The sequence below is a fragment of the Harpia harpyja genome, chromosome 16 (genome assembly GCF_026419915.1).
Source record: "Harpia harpyja isolate bHarHar1 chromosome 16, bHarHar1 primary haplotype, whole genome shotgun sequence".
Lineage (NCBI taxonomy): Eukaryota > Metazoa > Chordata > Aves > Accipitriformes > Accipitridae > Harpia > Harpia harpyja.
The window spans coordinates 19414074-19433164 of NC_068955.1; the positions used below are offsets into that span (position 1 = coordinate 19414074).

The 19091-nt window shown below is 37.2% G+C and overlaps 1 protein-coding gene across 6 annotated transcripts in view; it reads right to left on the reverse strand.

Moving 5' to 3' along the window:
- Nucleotides 1–19091, reverse strand: part of INSC (INSC spindle orientation adaptor protein) — a 149631-nt gene that overhangs the window by 70391 nt on the left and 60149 nt on the right. For all 6 annotated transcript variants that reach the window (XM_052811693.1, XM_052811692.1, XM_052811690.1 and 3 more), the window contains exon 3: nt 232–577. In XM_052811693.1, the coding sequence (XP_052667653.1) occupies nt 232–577 (346 nt within the window). The remainder of the gene's footprint in view (nt 1–231; nt 578–19091) is intronic.

Below are 19091 nucleotides of genomic sequence, written 5' to 3' on the forward strand. Positions count from 1 at the left end.
TTTTTTCAGTGTAATTTGTCAACATTATTAACATTCAGAATCAAGCCTATGATAAAATAGGATCCAAAATTAGCCAAGAATGTTTCTATCACTGAAATAGGATTAGAAAACCTTAAACGAGGGACAGGTATCGGTATGTCAGGATTTCTTACAGACTGTTTAAAGTAAGTTTTAATTACTACAATAAAAAAATTAAACAAGACAAATGTGACATCAGGTAAGGCATCCTACCTGGTGCATTTCTTCTGAAGAATTCCTGGTGAATGTATTGTATTCATTTATCATTGAACGTACATGACAGTTGACTCTTACTGTCATGCTGTGGACTCTCTGCCATCTATTCTTCTCTAGCTTTTGAGCAATCCTGGTCAACTCTGTGCTTATGATCCAAGCTCTTTTTAATAGCAGCTGCAAGTTATCACATGTGCTATATTGTGAGGAAAGGATAAGTTCATTTTGTTCATCCTTCTCAATGCTGATTGGCTTGGACTGGAGAATACACATACATTCACAGTCTGTCATCAACTTCAAATCTTCCATCCATCGCTGAACAGAATCCATTTGAATTAAGTGCATGCTAGAAGGCAAAGAAAGAGAAGGAAGAATGAGGTAAAGCAAAACAACCTTAGAATTACCACCAGCAATACCATACAGTTGCATCCACCTACCAGGTTGCAATGGATTAACAAAAGGCAACTAATTGATCAAACAATTTGCTTGTAGTAACACAGTGACATGCTTAGCTTTCTATTCCAAACACAGGCTTTGGTTGTCTAATCACCTTTACACTACATACCCTGTTATAAAATTATTTGTGAAAAATCAGTAGAGATTAGAGTTAAGTAAACAGGAGAAGTTTAAACTACACTTTTTGGGGGAAATGTTTCTTGTACAGAGTTTAATATGATGAAGGAGCAAAGTTATGGGTGTGTTTGCATGTTGTTTATGGGACTGTACTGTCAGCTTTTTCTAGACACTTTGCCTATTAGGCACTTAACAGAAAAAATTTTACCTTGCAGCATCTCTCCAAAGCCCTTCCACCCACACTGACACAACCAAACCAAGACAGCGAACGATACTGTCAGCATTATCTGTTTCTGTCATATCGTAATCCTTTAAACCTCAGCTGGATTCGACTTCCTGACCAGTCCTTTACCTTCCCCCTTATTTCTCAATGCTCTCTGTGCAATTTGCACATCTGACTTCCAAAGCACATTTTTGCAATACAGCAAATATGACATGAACCAGTGAGGCTGAAGAAACCTCCCTGATGAGTATAAATATATATTTGCAACTAGATGGTCTTTGGCACTAGATGATCTTTAAGGTCCCTTCCAACCCAAACCTTTCTATAGCCTGACACGAGGTCAATGCATTTTGTGCCCTTGCACCGTCCAGCTAGTAAAATGTGGTACCCAAGGCAGCAGCTGTACTGAGCGTTCTGAGCTCATCTTTGTGATGGATCCGAGTTCCCCAGAGCCTTGCAGTAGAGTTGCCTAGATTTTTTTCTTACAGTGTGCTGCCCAGATCCTAATAAAAAAACCCCTTAATCCTCATCCCAACCATATACACAGACAGGTTTTATGAGACATGACTAGCATTATTAACATTGTATCTAACAGCATATAGAGGCCAGGCAGAGCAAAATCTGCACAACTGCATTCATCTTTACCTACTTTGTCTTTGCAGACAGGCTATGGTTTCTGCTTTTGTTCCATTTAGCTGGGGGAATTCCTTAGTGGCAGCACCCTGATCCCTTTGACTCCCTGAAAATTCACTCCCTCTCTCTGAGGCCTGCCTGGCCCATTGCTGCCTCCTGCAGTCTCTCAGACCTTTTGTCTGCATAAAATGCAGGCTCCCAGCTTTGTATTTTGACTCTCGCCTACCACACTTAAGGCTGGACTTCTGTTTCCCTTTGTAGGAGGGATCTCCCCAAGGAAGGAGCGTCGCCTCTGCCAAGGGGTCCCATCTGGCCCTTGGTTCCAAACCAAGGACAGAACTGACACTGTCTATCTCCAGAAATCCTCCATCCAAAATTCTTTTCAGGTTTACCAGTGGGTGCAGATTATTTCAGTTTACATTTCCCCTCCTCAATCCTCACAAAAGACCAGTTCCTCTGGTAAATATATACATAAAAACATATATAAAACATTTTTAATATCAATAGTAGATATATAATAAGTATGTATATAAATATATATATATATCTAAGTGAGAGTTACATAGAGCTAAGAGAAAAAGACAAGAGTTCTTGTTAAAAAGAAAGCCATAATATATTTTTAAATTACTTAAAAATTTACCTTATTTTTATGCAAAAGCTTAAAAGATGCTGAATGATGGTTGCTGAAGTTAACCATGGTTGCGATGGTAAAGACTGACTTTATCAGTATCTGTCCTCCACTAGGCCCATTATATCTCCTCTCAGCGCAACATCATTCAGTGGTAATAAAGCAAAGCAGTAGGCCAAGAGTTCAAAGAATCATTGCAAGTCTCCATGGCTTAGGGGATTTTGATTTTTATAAGTCTAAAACAGTTCCTGCAGAATTTATAAACACAAGCATGACCAGCAAACATAATATTTGCATACACAACACACTTCCAAAAGGGGCACTTTACTCAGCAAGTATTTCAGATGTCTTATCTACAATGAATGAAATAATTTTTTCTGACCGTTTTCATCAGCTGAAGACTCGGTCTTAATTTTTGGCAAGTCTTCTTAATAGTACCTCTTCCCCTAGTGAAAGATGGATTAATACTAAAGGATTCCAAAGAAATGATGATGAAAAGTAAAGAAGAAATGAGATTAAGCAAAAGCAGGAGAGACTGGGCTTAATTATTTTTTCCAGACTTCTATTGCTATCCTACAGCTAGTCTGACAGCATAGTGGATTGTTGCTATACCAGAAAGGACAGAAAGAAAGTTTGTATTATAGCCCCCACTCTTTTAATCCAGATACTGATTTATTGCAACTCAGCTTCACAGCAATAATGCTCTGTGCTGTTATATAAGCCTTACTGTTAGAACAAAATCTGCAATTACATTAGCCAGGCTAAGGATGGCCAGGCCAAAGGCCTTTAATTCTTGTGCTTTCATTTATACACTGAGTACCAGCTGAACTCAAGAAATCTCCTTCCAGACCACTGTAGTAGTATTCCACAAATGACCAAAATCTATTAACACACGTACGAAAAGGAGGCTCACTTCAAGTATAATTTCATATAAATCAACAGCAAACAAGATAAAAGAGATCCATTTCATTGATCCAATCCCCCTTTTCACTATATACAATGAAACTACTTTTAATTTTAAAGTTCACAGGCTACTGCTATTTAAGGTTTTTATTTCACTCAGCTTTGAATATTGTGTAATTGCATTTCATGATCGATTGTGGCTTGCTTTTTTCTTGCTATGTGTAGTCTCCTTATTGCCTTTTTGGATCTGAAGCAAGGTTTCCTAATAAACAAAAATACCAACTTTAGAAGTTTGAGACCATGATTTATAATGATGTCCATAGCTTGCATGCAGTACAGGATAAACTCATTTGACACAGAGTAATGTATTTTTCATTTCTAAAGTGCACTATGATAATTGATTAAATCTCTGTTTAGTAAGTACAGATAAACTCCTACATTATAAATTCAAATGGAGAAAACCTAGAATAGAAGGTTAGTCAGAAAAAAAAAAAATCATTCATATTTCCTTCAACCCCAAAAGCCAATCTTCACTCTGAGGAGAAAAAAAGGATGAAAGAGTTGTACAAAAAGGGTACAGATGTTAAAGAAACTCTCCTTGTTTGTCTCTGTTCCTACTAATTGTCAGAAGTACAACTGTAGAGTTTAGGATGTTCTGTCATTGCAACTTAGTATTCCTTAACTCACAACAATGGCAAAAATACCACCATTCACCTCTTCAGACAGAAGAGCCACAGAAAACTCCCCCTGCTCACTATGTCAGCTTCTCTGACACATTATTCTTTAAAATACACATATATCATGATTACCCAAGTGAAACATATAAATGATTCACCTTCATCCACTTCTCCCTGCATTTAGAGAAAATCTTCCTAAGCATTCAGTAGATGAATTTGTAGACTTATTTTTTTATATATTAAAATAAGGAAAGCAAAAAGTGTGATCATTCCCAATTAGCTATTAAGAATCACATTCCAGACAGCATTTACTGAACTCCAAAAACAAGTTGGAAATTTCCATTTTGTCTCCCCATTACTGAAAAAAAAAAAAAAAAAATCTACACCTACAAAATAAAGGACAGCCATAATGGGTCAGACCAAAAAAAAAAAAAAAAAAGAGAAAAAAAATCTGTCTAGCCCATTATCCTGCTCCCAACATGGCCATTAGGAGATGCATAAGGAAAGATTATAAGGGGCACAGCAAGAGCTGAGCAACCCTTCCTTCCCATCTTCTGGCAATTAGTGGTTTAGGAACTTCCTAAGCCAGAAGTTGTGTCTGAGCAGGATGTTTTTACAATTCATGAAACAAAAGCAGCCATTAATCCCTTTTTGAACTCAGTTAAACTTTTGGCCTTTACAACATCTGGTCGCAGTGTCTCACATTGATTATTTTTTGTTTGAAAAAGTGTTTCTTATTGTTTGTTTTAAACTTGCTGCCTGGAGATATGAACACAAACTCTTTAGTTCTTGTACGCTAAGAGATACTGAAATGATAGTTCCACTTTCACCCTCTTCATGCAATTCAGTATTTTATTTGCTCTACCCTATCTTTTCTCGGTTATCTCATTTCCAAGGTAGAGAAACTCAGTCTACCTAGTCTGTCACCATGTAGAAGTGATTTCACTCCTCTGATCATCTACTTACTCTCCGCACCTTTTCAAAAAGCTTTTTCCAGTTTTCTTATGTCCTAAGATGTGATGGCAAGAACAGCATGCAACAACCAAGATTCAGGTGAATTATGGATTTATACATTTGAATTACATTTTCTGCGCTGTCCCTATTTTCCAAAAATTCCCAAAATTAAATTTCTCTTCTACTTAAGTGTTTTCCAGAGAGCTGTTTCATTTTTACCATCCGGAAAAATCTACTACTTTTGTTTTCAGAATCTTTTCCATGAGTGATAATATACAATTTAGAGTTCATTATTCTATATGTATTATGAAAGAGATTGTTCTTCAGTTCCCTTCCCCTCCTCACACGCACTACTTTACGTTCATTAACATATAATTTCTTCTGGCATTTTACATTTCAGTGACTCACTATTGTGAGACTTTGTGTTTGCACATTATTTTAAATGAACCTGAAAAGTTCTGCATCAGCAGGAAGTGTCCTGCTATTATAACTATTTTTCAGGTTGTTAAATACATTAAGCAAGATTGGTTTGAGCATAAGGGACCCTACTGGTGTGATTTTCCCCAGTTCTGTTTAACTAAGCAACAGTAGCTGGCTAACTGGCAGAGATCCTGATGTACAGACATGGTAGTTCCCCACCAGTTAGAATTTCTGAATTTAGTATATCATGGCATATTGACAAAAAAGCAATTTATCTAGACTCTACACTATAAAAGCAGCATTTCATATAAAAATAGCAGTAAAAATAATTCAGTGCAAAATAAAAATTCAAGAGAAAGTCTCCAGCATTTCTTCAAAGTCATTCTATTTTAATTGAGGTTGTAAAATATTTGATGAAGTTTTCAAGAGCACTCAAATGAACTTGAATAACTAGCAATTGGAATACTCTGAATTCTAGTGTGCTTGCCAAAAAACAGAGTCTTTTAAAAATTGTGTTATTTTGACAAAATCATTTGGTGTCAATGGCTGAGACCAACTTAGAACAACAGCATGTTAAAAGTATATTGCTTTGAAAGATGCTCAGACTTTGTTTCATACAGATGTTTCTGCACCATATAACACATTGCAGGCAAATTTCATCCTGGAGAAAGACTCCCATAAAAAAAAAATACTCCCATTTTAAATTTCTAAAAAGAGGCATATCATATTCAGAGTTCTGTTACCAGCATTTCTCTTCTTTTTTGCTATTTTCTATCATCTAGTAAGTAGCTTGTTAACTAATGAATCACAAGATCTTTAGGATAGACAAGATGGATTGACATCTAAAGGATTGCTCTGTCTTATGTTGGTGCTACATTAATACAAAAGTGAAGAATGAATAACTAGATCATTTCTTTAAAACTTCCAGCTTGGAGCTCTCTACTACTGTTTTACTGGCAGCACATACAATTCTTTTTTAAATTGCAAATGTTACAATGAAAAAGAGTTATACTTCCATTTTAGCACTGAGTTTCACTAAGTGCAAAAGTTTCATGCTTTATAACGTTGTGTTGAAGTCTGAGCTGATCAATTCACGTGAATAATTCTAGTGGTCATATTTATAAAGCATAAAGACTTCTGCTCAGTCTTAGCCTTTTTATCCATTTTCACCTATTATGACAGATTTATTACCGATCCTAGTGATAGCATTCAGTACAGCTTCCAGATAAGCCCACAGTGAAAGTCAATGCCAAGTCTTACAACTGCGCTCAGATTTATTATTCTAATTAGTGGTAGGTAATTAATTGGCAACAAACAACTTCTTGAATGGATTTAGCCCCCTCTTTGAACATAAATAACCTCTAATTTTTTTCTAATTCATCTTTTCAAAATTACTCATAGGTACCAAATATACCCAGGTCCAGTTTCTACATCAATAAAATGGACAGCAGAATTCAACTCTCAGTGGAAGGATTTAGTGAAGAACCATCAAGACAGCTCTTATTTATCCTCAAGTTGCTTTACATGAATTGCATAAAGAGCCTTGTAGATCCATGATATTGTATTCACACTGATTTTAGCAAAATTTTATAGAGCTATCTAGAGAGCTAGCTTAGAAGATACAGAATAGCTTTAAGGCAGCTGAGAATCAGATTCCTGATTTTTAAGCAAAGACGCTTGCTTTGTAGATCATTCCTTCTGTAATAGAGATCTATGAATATTTGGTATTTGCAATTGATGTGGCAAGCTAAAAGATTAGCCAGGTGATTTGCACTGTGTTCTCTTTTCCATCTGATTTTATGTTCTTCTTTTCCAGTAGGACACCAGCAATCCAACTCGACTAGGACAAAAGATGAGTTTAGTATGAATTATTCAAACCTTTAGAAAACACTGATAAAAGCAAGTTAGTTCCTAGTTTTCAAAAAAGTTAACAGGCTATATTAAAATGGTATTTTAATTTGCCTCAATGATTACTCAATCATTACAGTTATTAAAGTCTAACAATTTCTCCAAATTAAAGTCAGTAATAGATAATGCAAACTACAGCCCTGAAACATTTCTCAAAACAAAACAACTTAAGGAAAGGTGCACTGTAGTCAGCCAGATATACCGAAGTGTATTGTGGAAGGCAGAATTCTGTTAGCCAATATTGATCACCCTTCTACATTTTAACATTCCATTTAATTTAGGAGCAGGCTTAAACCACAAAGAAATGCAGCAGAAGTAATAGAGGTATTACCACTAGTTTCAGGAAGCTGCACACCTGTGGGCAGAATAAGTAAATATTGGTTACAAAACCAGAATTACTCAAAGATCACAAGTGAAATACAAATGTATTACAATAGTGCTAAGTTAACTGTTTTATTGACCTCAAATATTGCTACTTTTCTGGTCTCTTCACCTGACCTGAAACAAACAATGGTCCCTCCTTGCCATTTACTGAAATTCCAGTACCACCAAATTCAGTCTGGTATCTGCACTCTGGGATGCTGGAGTTACTCAAACCACTAGCCTCCTCAATCAGTGCTACCATAGAGAAAATACATTAAAACCACAAATGTTTCGTGCCTTGTTAAACATCCATCCAACTTCTGCAGGGAGATAAATGAAGACCAGCCTGTGAAACTTAGAACTGAACTTTTGTGGTCAGGCTACCGAATTTTGTGAAATCTTATGCATTCACCGCTATAGAAATGTCTATAAGGAAAGTAAAAACACTATAAACAGTAGCAATATATAAGGTATGATGCGTAAATTGACTGTAGCTTCATCACACCTATTTAAAAGGCCACATAAATCACTTAGTGTTAAGTGCTGCACCAACATTCTTCTCAGATTTTTATGTTTTTCTGAGAAATCCTCACTGTAAGTTGTCCCTCTAAAAATGTCTGGAAATATTATACCATCCCAGAATTACTGGCACACTATAGAACATAAGGAAGACACAGTATAAAACCACAGACTGATTCAGCTTGCTGATTAGCTTATGTAAAATCTGGGATAAACTTATCGCATATTAATTTTCTTTGCATGGTTAGACTTTAAGTAGGGCTAGGTCCTTTCCAGCCTCTGTCAACCGAAGGGATAGTCAGAAGGCAAAAGGACTACTTCAAATGGGTTTTGTGGATTTTTACTTTGTGCCGGTACATTAAATTGCTAGAACAGTAGCTGTCTCAACAAGCACATAAGCCACTGAGTTCACAGAAAGTAAAGACAGCAGTAAAAGAGAATATAATTTCCTGACGAAAAGGAGGAAAATGCTAATAAACCCTGCTATCAGCAAGTTAATGACAGTATAAGGCTGCTAGTTGGCCGGCTTACAGGCAAAGCTGAACAAACAGTATGCTAACATTGTCACAATGATCGCCAACTAAAACATGTGTTGAATTTATATTTGTATAGTATTATTAATTCATACTTGCAATGAATACTATTGCATTTGTAGTATCATTATAAACTAGTTAACTGACTAAAATTTCCAAAACCAATTAGCTTGGTGAACCTTGTGATATTGGCGTATTCAGGCTTAGTAAATGGACTGTTATGGACTCAGATCAAAGTCCATCAAGTCTGATCTGACTTGAAGAATCCACTAGACTTCGAAGCAGGCAATTTTAGGCACTCTACAGTTCATACAATATGGTAGATAAGGAAAAAAATGCTCTCTCACTGGCCCTGCTGCTTGATAGTCCATTCATGTTGAAGTGGGAGTGGGGGACTGCCAATATAAATCCACTGCTCTTAGATCCCTTCACCAAAACATGTTGGTATGAGTTAATGACATGTTTATATTTTTTTAGCCTCCATTTGACCACCGGTAAAACTAGAAATGAAGGTGAACTTATCAAATTCTGCAAGTGAAACTCTATGATGGAGCACTTTTTTTTTTTTTAATATTGGCCTTTTTTATTCTGTCTCTGTGTAAGAAAGTCTGTTACTCATTGAAGGTCAGAGAGAACCCAGTTACAACAGGACACTGATCATTACTTAAACTATGCTTATCTCTGCAAGTTCATTTCAGCAGCAGTATGCACTCCATCAGCTACATTGGCCTATGTGTTCTCTGGGCTGAGATGTCTCACTTAGCCAAACCATATGGCTGTTTTGTGCTCTGCACAAAAAAAGAAAATTCACATCCAGTGAATTCTCTCTTGGATCAGCTCCTGTTCATTTTTAATTATATTTACAGAATATCAGTGTGAGATAAACAGAAGAGTTACATATGAACTAAAAAAACAAAACAAAACAAAAAACACCACAACAAAAATAATCCGCTGACCAAGCTTTATGAAGGAAATTGGTTCTTTTGTTCAGCATGTTTCTTGACTATTTGTTCTGCAGTGAGTAAGCAGATTCCCTTCATTCCTCAGGCAAATTGCTCTTTGATGAGCTGGACAAAGTAGCCATTCCCTCCATCTGAGGTTAGGTCCTGAAATAAGAAACTATTCCCCAATGCATAGACAAAAGCAGTGCTGAAGAGGCAAGATCCGACCACTCTTGTTCTCTTTGCAGTTGACACCCTGGGTCTTGCAAAAACATGAAACAGTTATAGTTTTTCTGAAAGATGAGATACCAGAGCTGAGGGGTCTTAGCTTTTTGCACAATGACAGAATCCTTGACTTTGGACTGTATTTAGCCTAATATAAGCAGGACAGGATAGCCTGATGGAACATCACAAGGCAGATCTACTCAGAATATTTTTACGGCTTCTTTCAGGACTTTAAATCCGACTTGGTGACTGAAGTTTGTTGATAATCTTGAAGGGATGTTGTCATCAGCATATATTTAAATTGCTAATTACCAAGTACACAAAAAGTTCACACTCCCATAAATAGTTGGGCATGTTTTCTGCATTATGTGACAGAAAAGTCAACAAGGCCATCAACAGGAGAGAATGTGCTCAAGATATTAACCAGAGAGTTCATCCCAGTTCACTGCTTCCTGATGCTTAGGCTACACTTGTAATTGCAGAGGACAATATTCCTCATAGCCTTGTAAGAACAATATGCTGTAAGAAAGTAGTCCTTGTAAACACCTAGCAGGGAGGGACAAATAGAAATGAAAGAGAGAAGGAAAAACACAACACTGGAAATAATTTGGGGCCATCAGCCATGGAAATGTTCAGACACAATCACAAGCCAGGTCTAATTTGGAGACTAACATGAGAGTCCATGAAAATAGTGCCAGTGCCTCATTGAACATTTTTTTTTCTTCCTCCAAATCTGCCTTAATTTGTAGTATAATAACAAACAGTACAGCTCTCTGTGCCTTTTTCAAAGGCCTTATGACATGCATTATGAGCAGCACCATTAGCCTTTCACCTTTTACTATTTACTCATTTAAGGTCCTAACCCTACTGATTAAGTAAAGCCTGGATTACTTAATGAAGGAAGCAACAACCATTTTACAGGGAGTTATGAGATCAGTATCACTCAGGAGACCACAGAAATCTGGGGACCCTCAGTCACATCTATTGCACGGCAGCTCTAGATAAAACTGTCAAAAAAAGAGGTAAGAAAAGGATAGCATGGTGTTGGCTTTTCTAAGATTCACATTAGGACGTTAACCCTTCAACAGACAAGTTAAAAAGATGAAAACCAGCAACAGTGTCACAAATACTGGAATGAGTTGGTAAAAAAAAATCTTAAGTAGTCTCATTCAAATAAGCAAGCAGTTTTTAATAAAAAAAAAAATCTATTTTTATGCACATACTTATATACTTCTGTAGAAGTCAGAAGACTGAAAATGAAATCTTACATCATCACATCCACTCTTCTGATACCAGAAGCAACCAGATCAGATAATTTGTTCATAAACAGCTTAAAAATCAACTCTAAAAATTATTTCTTGTGGGCTCAAAAGTGTTCTAATAAGTGGCTATTCTAGAATCACACTGCTCCGATGGTTAGAAATTTCTTATTTCTAATCTAAATTTCTTAAGAGCCAGTTCATTCCCATTTGGTTTCATCTTTCCTTTTAAATAGGAATTTATCTTCCAATGCATTTCTAGAAAGCAAACACATGCTCTCAGCTTTGTTTTGCAAGACTTAACAAGCAAAATTCTTTAGGTTCCTTTTATGAAACTATGTCGCTTTCCACTCCCCCTGCCCTAAACAGACTGCTAGATCTGTAGCCACTGCAAAATTCATTTTTTACTGAATGACTTTTGCTGTCAAGCATGATAGCAAAATGAAGTCTCACAGTAACTTGCACAGTGACATTAGTACACCCTTATCTCCACCAGAAATATCTCACTTCATACAGTCTGGGACTGGTCTCGCTACCTTCATCACATTATCTTACTGACAAATGCAGTCACAGTCCTCTTGATAACAAGTAGTCTACATAGGTCCTTCTCCTAATTTTTTTTCCCCATTGAATGGACTACAAATTGTTGCAGACTTTCTTGTTCTCAGCCTCCAAATGTATAACATTGAGATTTCAATTACTCATCTCTTTTCTTCAATACTTGAAGTCTACTTCTAATTCTCTGCTTTCAGAAATAACCCTTGCCATTACCCTTTCCCATTTTACTCTTTGACTAATAACTACTGTTTTCTCTATTTACTAGTAAATTACCACAAGTATAATCTCCATTGAATTTCCTTTGTTAAAAGGGAAAATACAGAAAACAAAGTTACCTTATCAGAGAATGATAGATTATTCAGTACAATGCATCTTTGGCGGGTTCATGTTTTGGCATCCCATTTCCTGCTCAATCCCAAACCTTTAGCTATTCTTTCCTAGAATTTCTTTCCTGAATTTCTCCTCTCTTCCTTTTCCTTCCCAGTTATCTTTTACTATACCCTCTCTCGCTCCTTAGATATAAGCATTATGTTTTGCTACTTTCCGCTTGGAGTTGCTACAAAATTTTCCTAGCAAGTTCAGCAACCTAGAGTCATTTTCTTGCCTTTTATAGATTGAGTTGTGGTTTTTTTCTCCCTCAGATGTTCTTCTTTCTCTTTCCATGCACTTGACAGAGTCAAAACTAGATGATTAATGTTCCTGCCTGCTGAAAATTAAGTCTTTGTTCAGTCAGGGTATTATGACTGCGTTTAATATCTACTCCTTACTAATTGCATAAAGTAAGCATTTCCTACCTTCTTTTTTAATCTGCACAGTTATTGAATTTAGATAGTATTCATATATATTAAATTGCTTCCCTGAACGAAAGTCTCATTGGAAAAAGTATAACTGGCAGTATATACTAGACTAGAGTCCTAGACAGTCAAATCACCACTTAAAAGTCTATTATAATAAACACACACCTGCTGTGTTAGTCTGCCAACCTGGACCCTTCTTTATACTCCAAATTAGGGTACAATAACACCAATTACTCTGTGTATGTGTGTGCGTGTATGTGCACACATATGCATATGACATTCCCCTTCTCTGCACACTACAGCCCTCCCAAACAACAGATTTTGTCTAAGGCTCTGATCTAATTGGAAGAGACCCTGTTTCACTCCTGCCTTTTGAATGTAATTCAAAATTCCGATTTCTCTTTCCTTTCCCTCCTGCTGATACTACTATTTTATTCTTTCTGCTTCTGTATCCACTGCTCAGTTGCCAGAGAGAGACCCCTGAGCCAAGCAGAAGCAGGAGATATTTGCACTCCATTTGCTGTACACAGCCAAGCTTGTATTTTCTGAATTACTTAAAGCTTGTGCAGCCCTCCACAATATATTTACTCAGAAGATCAGAGTGATCTAGTGGATAGACTCCTTGAGTAGAAATTCAGAAAGTTGGGCTCCACTCTTTGCTTTCTTACTAATATTCTGACAAGGTTTGTCACCTTCTGCCATCCTTCTCTCCTGCTAGACTCTGTCTCTCTCCTCTGCTTAGCCTATGAAGTGACAATTTCTTGCTTTTGCACTGAGCATGGCGCAGTGTTCTGATCTTGATTGGAGCTTCCAAATGCTACTGTAACACACGTAGCAGAGAAAGGCAAAAATCTAAGTTTTTCAAAGCAATGCTGAGAGGAGCTCTGAAGTCCAAATAGCAAAAGGAAAAAGGAAATGAGCAGTTATTTTTACTGTCATAAAGTTGCTTTTGAATGAGGGACAACAGCTGAAGTGTGAAGAATACCTGAGCTAGAACAGTCTCATTAAAATACAAAATCCAAAGCAATTAGATTCCAAGACCTGAAAAAGACAAGAGTTCGGGAGGGTTCTTCAAAATGCTGAATGAGGTGAGGAAACAACCACAGTCTGGTTTCCTGGTGAAAGTAAAGATGAGTGGGTTAGGAGTCCCACAGATTGCTCATTCCTTGGAAATAATTCATTAGCAAGGAGATTTCACCTTACTGCTGTTCACAGCAACTCTGGTAATCTGAGATATAAAAGAGGAGCAAGGGAGAGAGCAAATCTTGCTGACAAGAGCACCATTGCACAGGTGTCAATCTTCCTCTTCAGCAGGGAGCAGGTGAAAAGAGTTATATACCATGCAGCATAGAACCAGGTGGCTTTGAGAGGGACCAAGAATATTACAATGATGACAAGAGGAGAAGATGGAAAAAAGATCTCTCTTTTTCCCCCTTCTTAGTGAGTAGGATGAAACAGCATATCTATTTATTCCTCTTCATTTAGCGAGAGCAGGGTTTGGGTCACTGTCAGTGAATCTCTGGCACAAATGAGTTATCCATGATTCATAAGGGTATGCAGGCTTCACATTCTGCAGTGCATTAAAAACAGAACAATGATGTTTTCCAGAAAAAAAGCATCATTCTGGTATCATTGCACAAAAATAAGTCAATTATCCCTTCTTAATTATTTATTTAGCATTAATAAACTCTTAACTGGCCATGAAAGGAACCTGGGAAAGAGGAGTGAAAAAGTGTAGTGAACACCATTGATCTGCAATAATATATCCCAGCTTCAATGAATTAGCCTCTGGCACCAAATATAAATAAATGGGTATTTTATATGAGTACAGTATTTTGCATTAAAAACAATTAAAGGATAAGTGGAACTAGGTTTTTGTCCTGCTATAATGCTTTATAATACCTCACAGTAGAGCAAGCAAATTGGATGTGAAAAATGTATCAGAAATGGAAGCAAGGAAATGTTCCATAATATTAAGTCTGTTATCATCACTAGCCTAGCTAAAGAAGTTTGCTTCATATAAATTACTGTGGGATGACAGAACTTCCTCACAAATGGGAAAGACATGTCTGATACACAAAAAGTGGCTTATTCATTGAATTTTCTCTTTTACTTTTCCTTTGTCAGTCTCTATTATGAGAGTAAAGTCTTCGGAGGAAGGAAAAAAGCTCTCTGTGTATTTGTCAAGTGTCTGATTAACAAGCCTTTCCCGCTGCCATCATATAACCAGAAAATAAGATAACTGACTTCACTGTATAGAGAAGCAAATACAAGTAGATCCAGTTTTCTATGTGATTTCTATGTTCTACTGTTTTCCAGAGTGCAAGAATAAATCAATTTAGCTTTATTAAAGGATTTTCATCAGTTCATAAAATTTTCAAAGCACACACTTAATAGTTTCTCAAAGTCTATCAGTTCTCAAGCAGAATGTACTTTTCTGTAGCAGCCACTGATACAAAAATTCAGGCAGGAATCTCAGCGCTAGCTTGGCACACTGACTGCAAGCAAAAGGCTGTGCAATTCAAGTTCCACATCTCACCTGACACCTGTTTCTGGAAGGACTCAAACAATGCCCTGAAACCCAGATCCTAAATCTGAAACAAGATCAAAACTGTCCATTTGGGGCCATCTCTAACTCGAAGGGAAATGGAGTTTCTCTCTCCAGTGTCCTCTTCACCAAAAGTTCCACTTAACTAAATTCATTATTAGACTGGAAATTATCCATAAAAAGCAAAGCAGCTGGACCTTCCTCCTGAAATCCGGAGACAAGAACCAATTATGCAATTCCCATTTTGGGAAAGATACAGCATTTCTCTTCAATATATTCCAGAAATTAATAATTTAAATAGACATGCTCTTCAAAAGCCACTGACAGGTACCTCTGTTCTGTTACCAATAAAACAGGCATAAAAACCCCACGCATCCCCCAAACCAAACAAGAATGCGCCCACTTTCCTGCTTTTCACTACTGCTATGCACAAAAGCCAAAGACAACTCATTTCTAGTGGACAGCAGAAAAGAAATGCCAATGAACCTATTTAAGACTCATCAAAAACAGGCATTAGAAATAGTGTGAAGAAGGCACAAGCAAAACAATAATAGCTCACCACAATTTCCCACATTTAAATTACATTCACTTCTCTATGTAGAAGTGGGGAGGAAAAAAAAAAAGAAAAGAAAAAAAAAATCAATGCTAAATGCTGCAAACTTACTCTTATAACTGAATTGGTGAACACAACATTAAATATCTTCTGTCTGTATTTTGTCAGGTGTATACTGACAACAAAAGTTGTGTGCTTATGTCTTTCCTTTTTTCTTCTCTTCCCACCTTTTCCCACCACCTCAACCCTCCAGACATCTGACCTGAACTCAGAAGTTTTGAGGACTTGAGATACTCCAGACCGCACTACTCAGGTCAAAGTATGACAGTGAAGCTTTGAAGAGCAATACTGACAGAAGTGCCATTGGTCCTACTAAGACTGGGGAGGGATGGGACAGTATCCTCTTCCTGTATTCAGGAAATACCACCTTTGTCTCACCAGACCCTTGATCTATTAATTATATGGCTAGATTTTCCATCAAGCATAGTGTTACTGGAACTAGTCTTCCCTGTACTTCACAGCTGCCTGGAAAAATGGCTGGTGATATCAGGAGTGAAATTATGACAGGGCATATGCCAATTAAGCCAATCTCACTTGTGTCCGTATTGTATGTATGCACTTACTTGTAGAAACACATGCAGTTTAAACCAAATGCCACGATACTTCATACGAAAAAAAAAAGTAATTACTAGATCCATGAGACTACAGACCAAATATCAAAATGCTGTTTAACACATCAGACCTAGCAGTGGCTGGCCATTTTCTGAGCAATTTTATTTGTTTCTCTCTTTCCCACCACCACACTTTTTTTTAATCAGATCAGTTTTTATGTACCAGACTTGCAGTCACAATGAAGAGTGCACATATATGCAAACCCACGCTAGTAAAAAACCCAGTACCTGTGGATTAATAACAGGCCAGATATCTCCTGACTCAGACCATGAAGCAGTTCCTTCAACACATTTTAAGCATATTCCATCTGCTAGCTATTTGCCGTTCTAACATTAGTCTCATGCAATAGATTCTGCTGGAACCATTTCCCTATCAATACATACATGCATATTTATCCAGAAAAATATTAGGGCATTTATACTGAACTTAGCCTCAAGTCCCCAATTCAAGGGATATTTTTAGGAAACAGAAGCTATGTGAGAGAGGGAAAGATCTTCCTCTGCTGGTTTCAAATACTTGAATAGAATAGACAAGAAACATTATCTTTACGCAGAGCTAAAGAAAATGCACTTGAGATCTGAAATATTCAAACAGAAGAACCATTTCTCAGCCAATTGTGCTCAGAATTCTTGTTAACTTGTTGCATGACTTCAGCTTTGAGAAAAACAAATGCAAAGAATTGATAGACAGTCCTACAACACCCTCTTATTTCCCTTCATTTTATTCACAGACCTAAACTGTTGTGAAATAATAATCTTAAGCCTGCATACAAGATTCATTCAACTTTCTACCTTTATATTTCTTAAGAACACTGCAGAAGAGAGGTTCTCAAAGCAATTCTCGGCCATGCTAAATAATCTCTGGGTCACACTACTATTAGCTAGGATACCCTTTGACAGCCTCTTCAGCAGTATGTGGTTCAGCATACCACTTGCCTACCCCTTGCACAGGTGCCTAATAGTGACAGCATTCTGGGCACCACAGATGCACAGGCTCCCAGAAAAAAAAAGTTTGGAGAATAGTGTTAAGGCAAATATCAACAGCACTTTGCTGCCTATTAGCGAAAAGTTCCACTATTTCTGACATAAAAGAATGCCTGAAATCCTAACATGTCTTCTCTTTTGTAACCATAGTAAATTAGCTAATCTGTACCACATTTATCTGCTTGGAGTAGAAAAAATTGTCCTAACAAGCTGCAGAGATGTATACAGACCTCTGATGATAATGGGCTGTTTTCACGGTTAAAGCTCTTTGAGATATAAAACGTAACTAAGTTCACTTCTAGTTATAGACCACTTAAGGACCTAATTTGGGAAGCAGCACTGCTGTACTCCAGCGCAGGAGTGATTGGAGGCTATATATAGGTCCAAATAAAGCTAAGGTTAATATACCTGCAGAAAGCATGTATGATTCCTGTATTATGTTTGTGAAATATTATGCATGTTCCAGCTTCTCAGTTTTATCTTTCCTAATTAATTTAATGCCTAGCTGACCATATTTGTCAAAGGCATTTTTTCAGAGTACGAAACAGGTAATCAGTGTAGAGTCATACAAAAAGTGTTAAGGGTGGGTTCATCTGTTCTTCACATGGGCGTCCCCATAAGCATACTTTTACAACAACATGGGCATGTGTCGATGTACAAACAAACATTGAGGGGGGTCCAGATGAAATGCTGAGTAAGAGGAGAGCGAATGACATGACACCAAGTATATACAAAGTTAATACAAACGGAGGGAGGACCTCCCCACATAATTTTGGTTTTCTTTGTAACCTTTGTAAGCAATTCTGAGAAAATCTCAGCTCCAGTGTCACTGTCAAAAGCATCATGTATACAAAACAAAGAGCAGTGATGCAAAAGCATTCCTTGTGACACACTGGGGGGACAGCAGGAGAGGTAATTATAAGTAAAAAATAAATTATAAACCTCAAAGAGAATGCATCGCTCAAAAAATGCCTAAAAAAATATAGAAGTAGAGAGGATAGAAAAAGAATGGCATAAAAGTTTTTGAAACATATGGAGACCTTTTTATTTCTTCCAAATGCAGTTTTAAGCCTCTCTCTGGAGACATGAGATCCTGCACAGATTTGCTAGAAGAACAAACTGAAATAAAATTTTCTGTGCTATTGCACTCTGAAAAGAGTGTGTACTGAATGTATATCTTACTCATCCCTATGTTGTGTCAAATTAAAAAGCAGATAGCCGAATGCAGTCCTAAACTTTAATTGAAAAATAAAATCAGAACTACCCAAAGACCTTCCCTGTTTCTCCCACAAGCACATACATACACACACTGAAATTTAATTCATAAGCAGAGAGCAGTATCATTTTTAGATGCTGGAAAGTTCACAGAGATAACAGGAGAAATGGCTTGAACTCTTGTCTACCATTATAAAGACAGTAGTAAAGCTTTATTACTCCAGTTTCTCACCTCATGAAGACATGGGGCCTGATTCATCCTACCAGGCACTAACAAAGGCTGAGAGTGGATGCAACTGCAGTATAGCTCTGACCATACTGCAGACAAAGCACCTGTCAGTCCACTTTAGCTTTCACCTCTGTTACCATAGTCCTTATAGCGCACACAAAGCACTGTGTGCCTGCAAACTTCCTCCACACGTGGTCTTCTGACACATCTACGCTTGGATGCTATGCTACACTTAACAGTCCTACAGGGCTGGTGTTCTGCTGGCTTAAAGGCCCTCTGTGTGGAAGGTGTTCAGTAGGTGGGCTGTGGAGGATTGGTTCACGCAACCCAAACTAAGGAGCTGGAGCAAATGACAAACAAGGTCCCTGCTTCTCACGTCACAACAGACATTTAAATTAAAAATCCAAATTCAATTTTTTTGGTTGTGGGATCAGTTGAGGAAGTATGTAAATTGATATCAAGGTGTCAATTTAAATAGTTTTTTTACTTTATTTTTTATGCTCAATTTGAGCATTTACTGAGGGCCTTGCATGTGCAGCAGCTAGA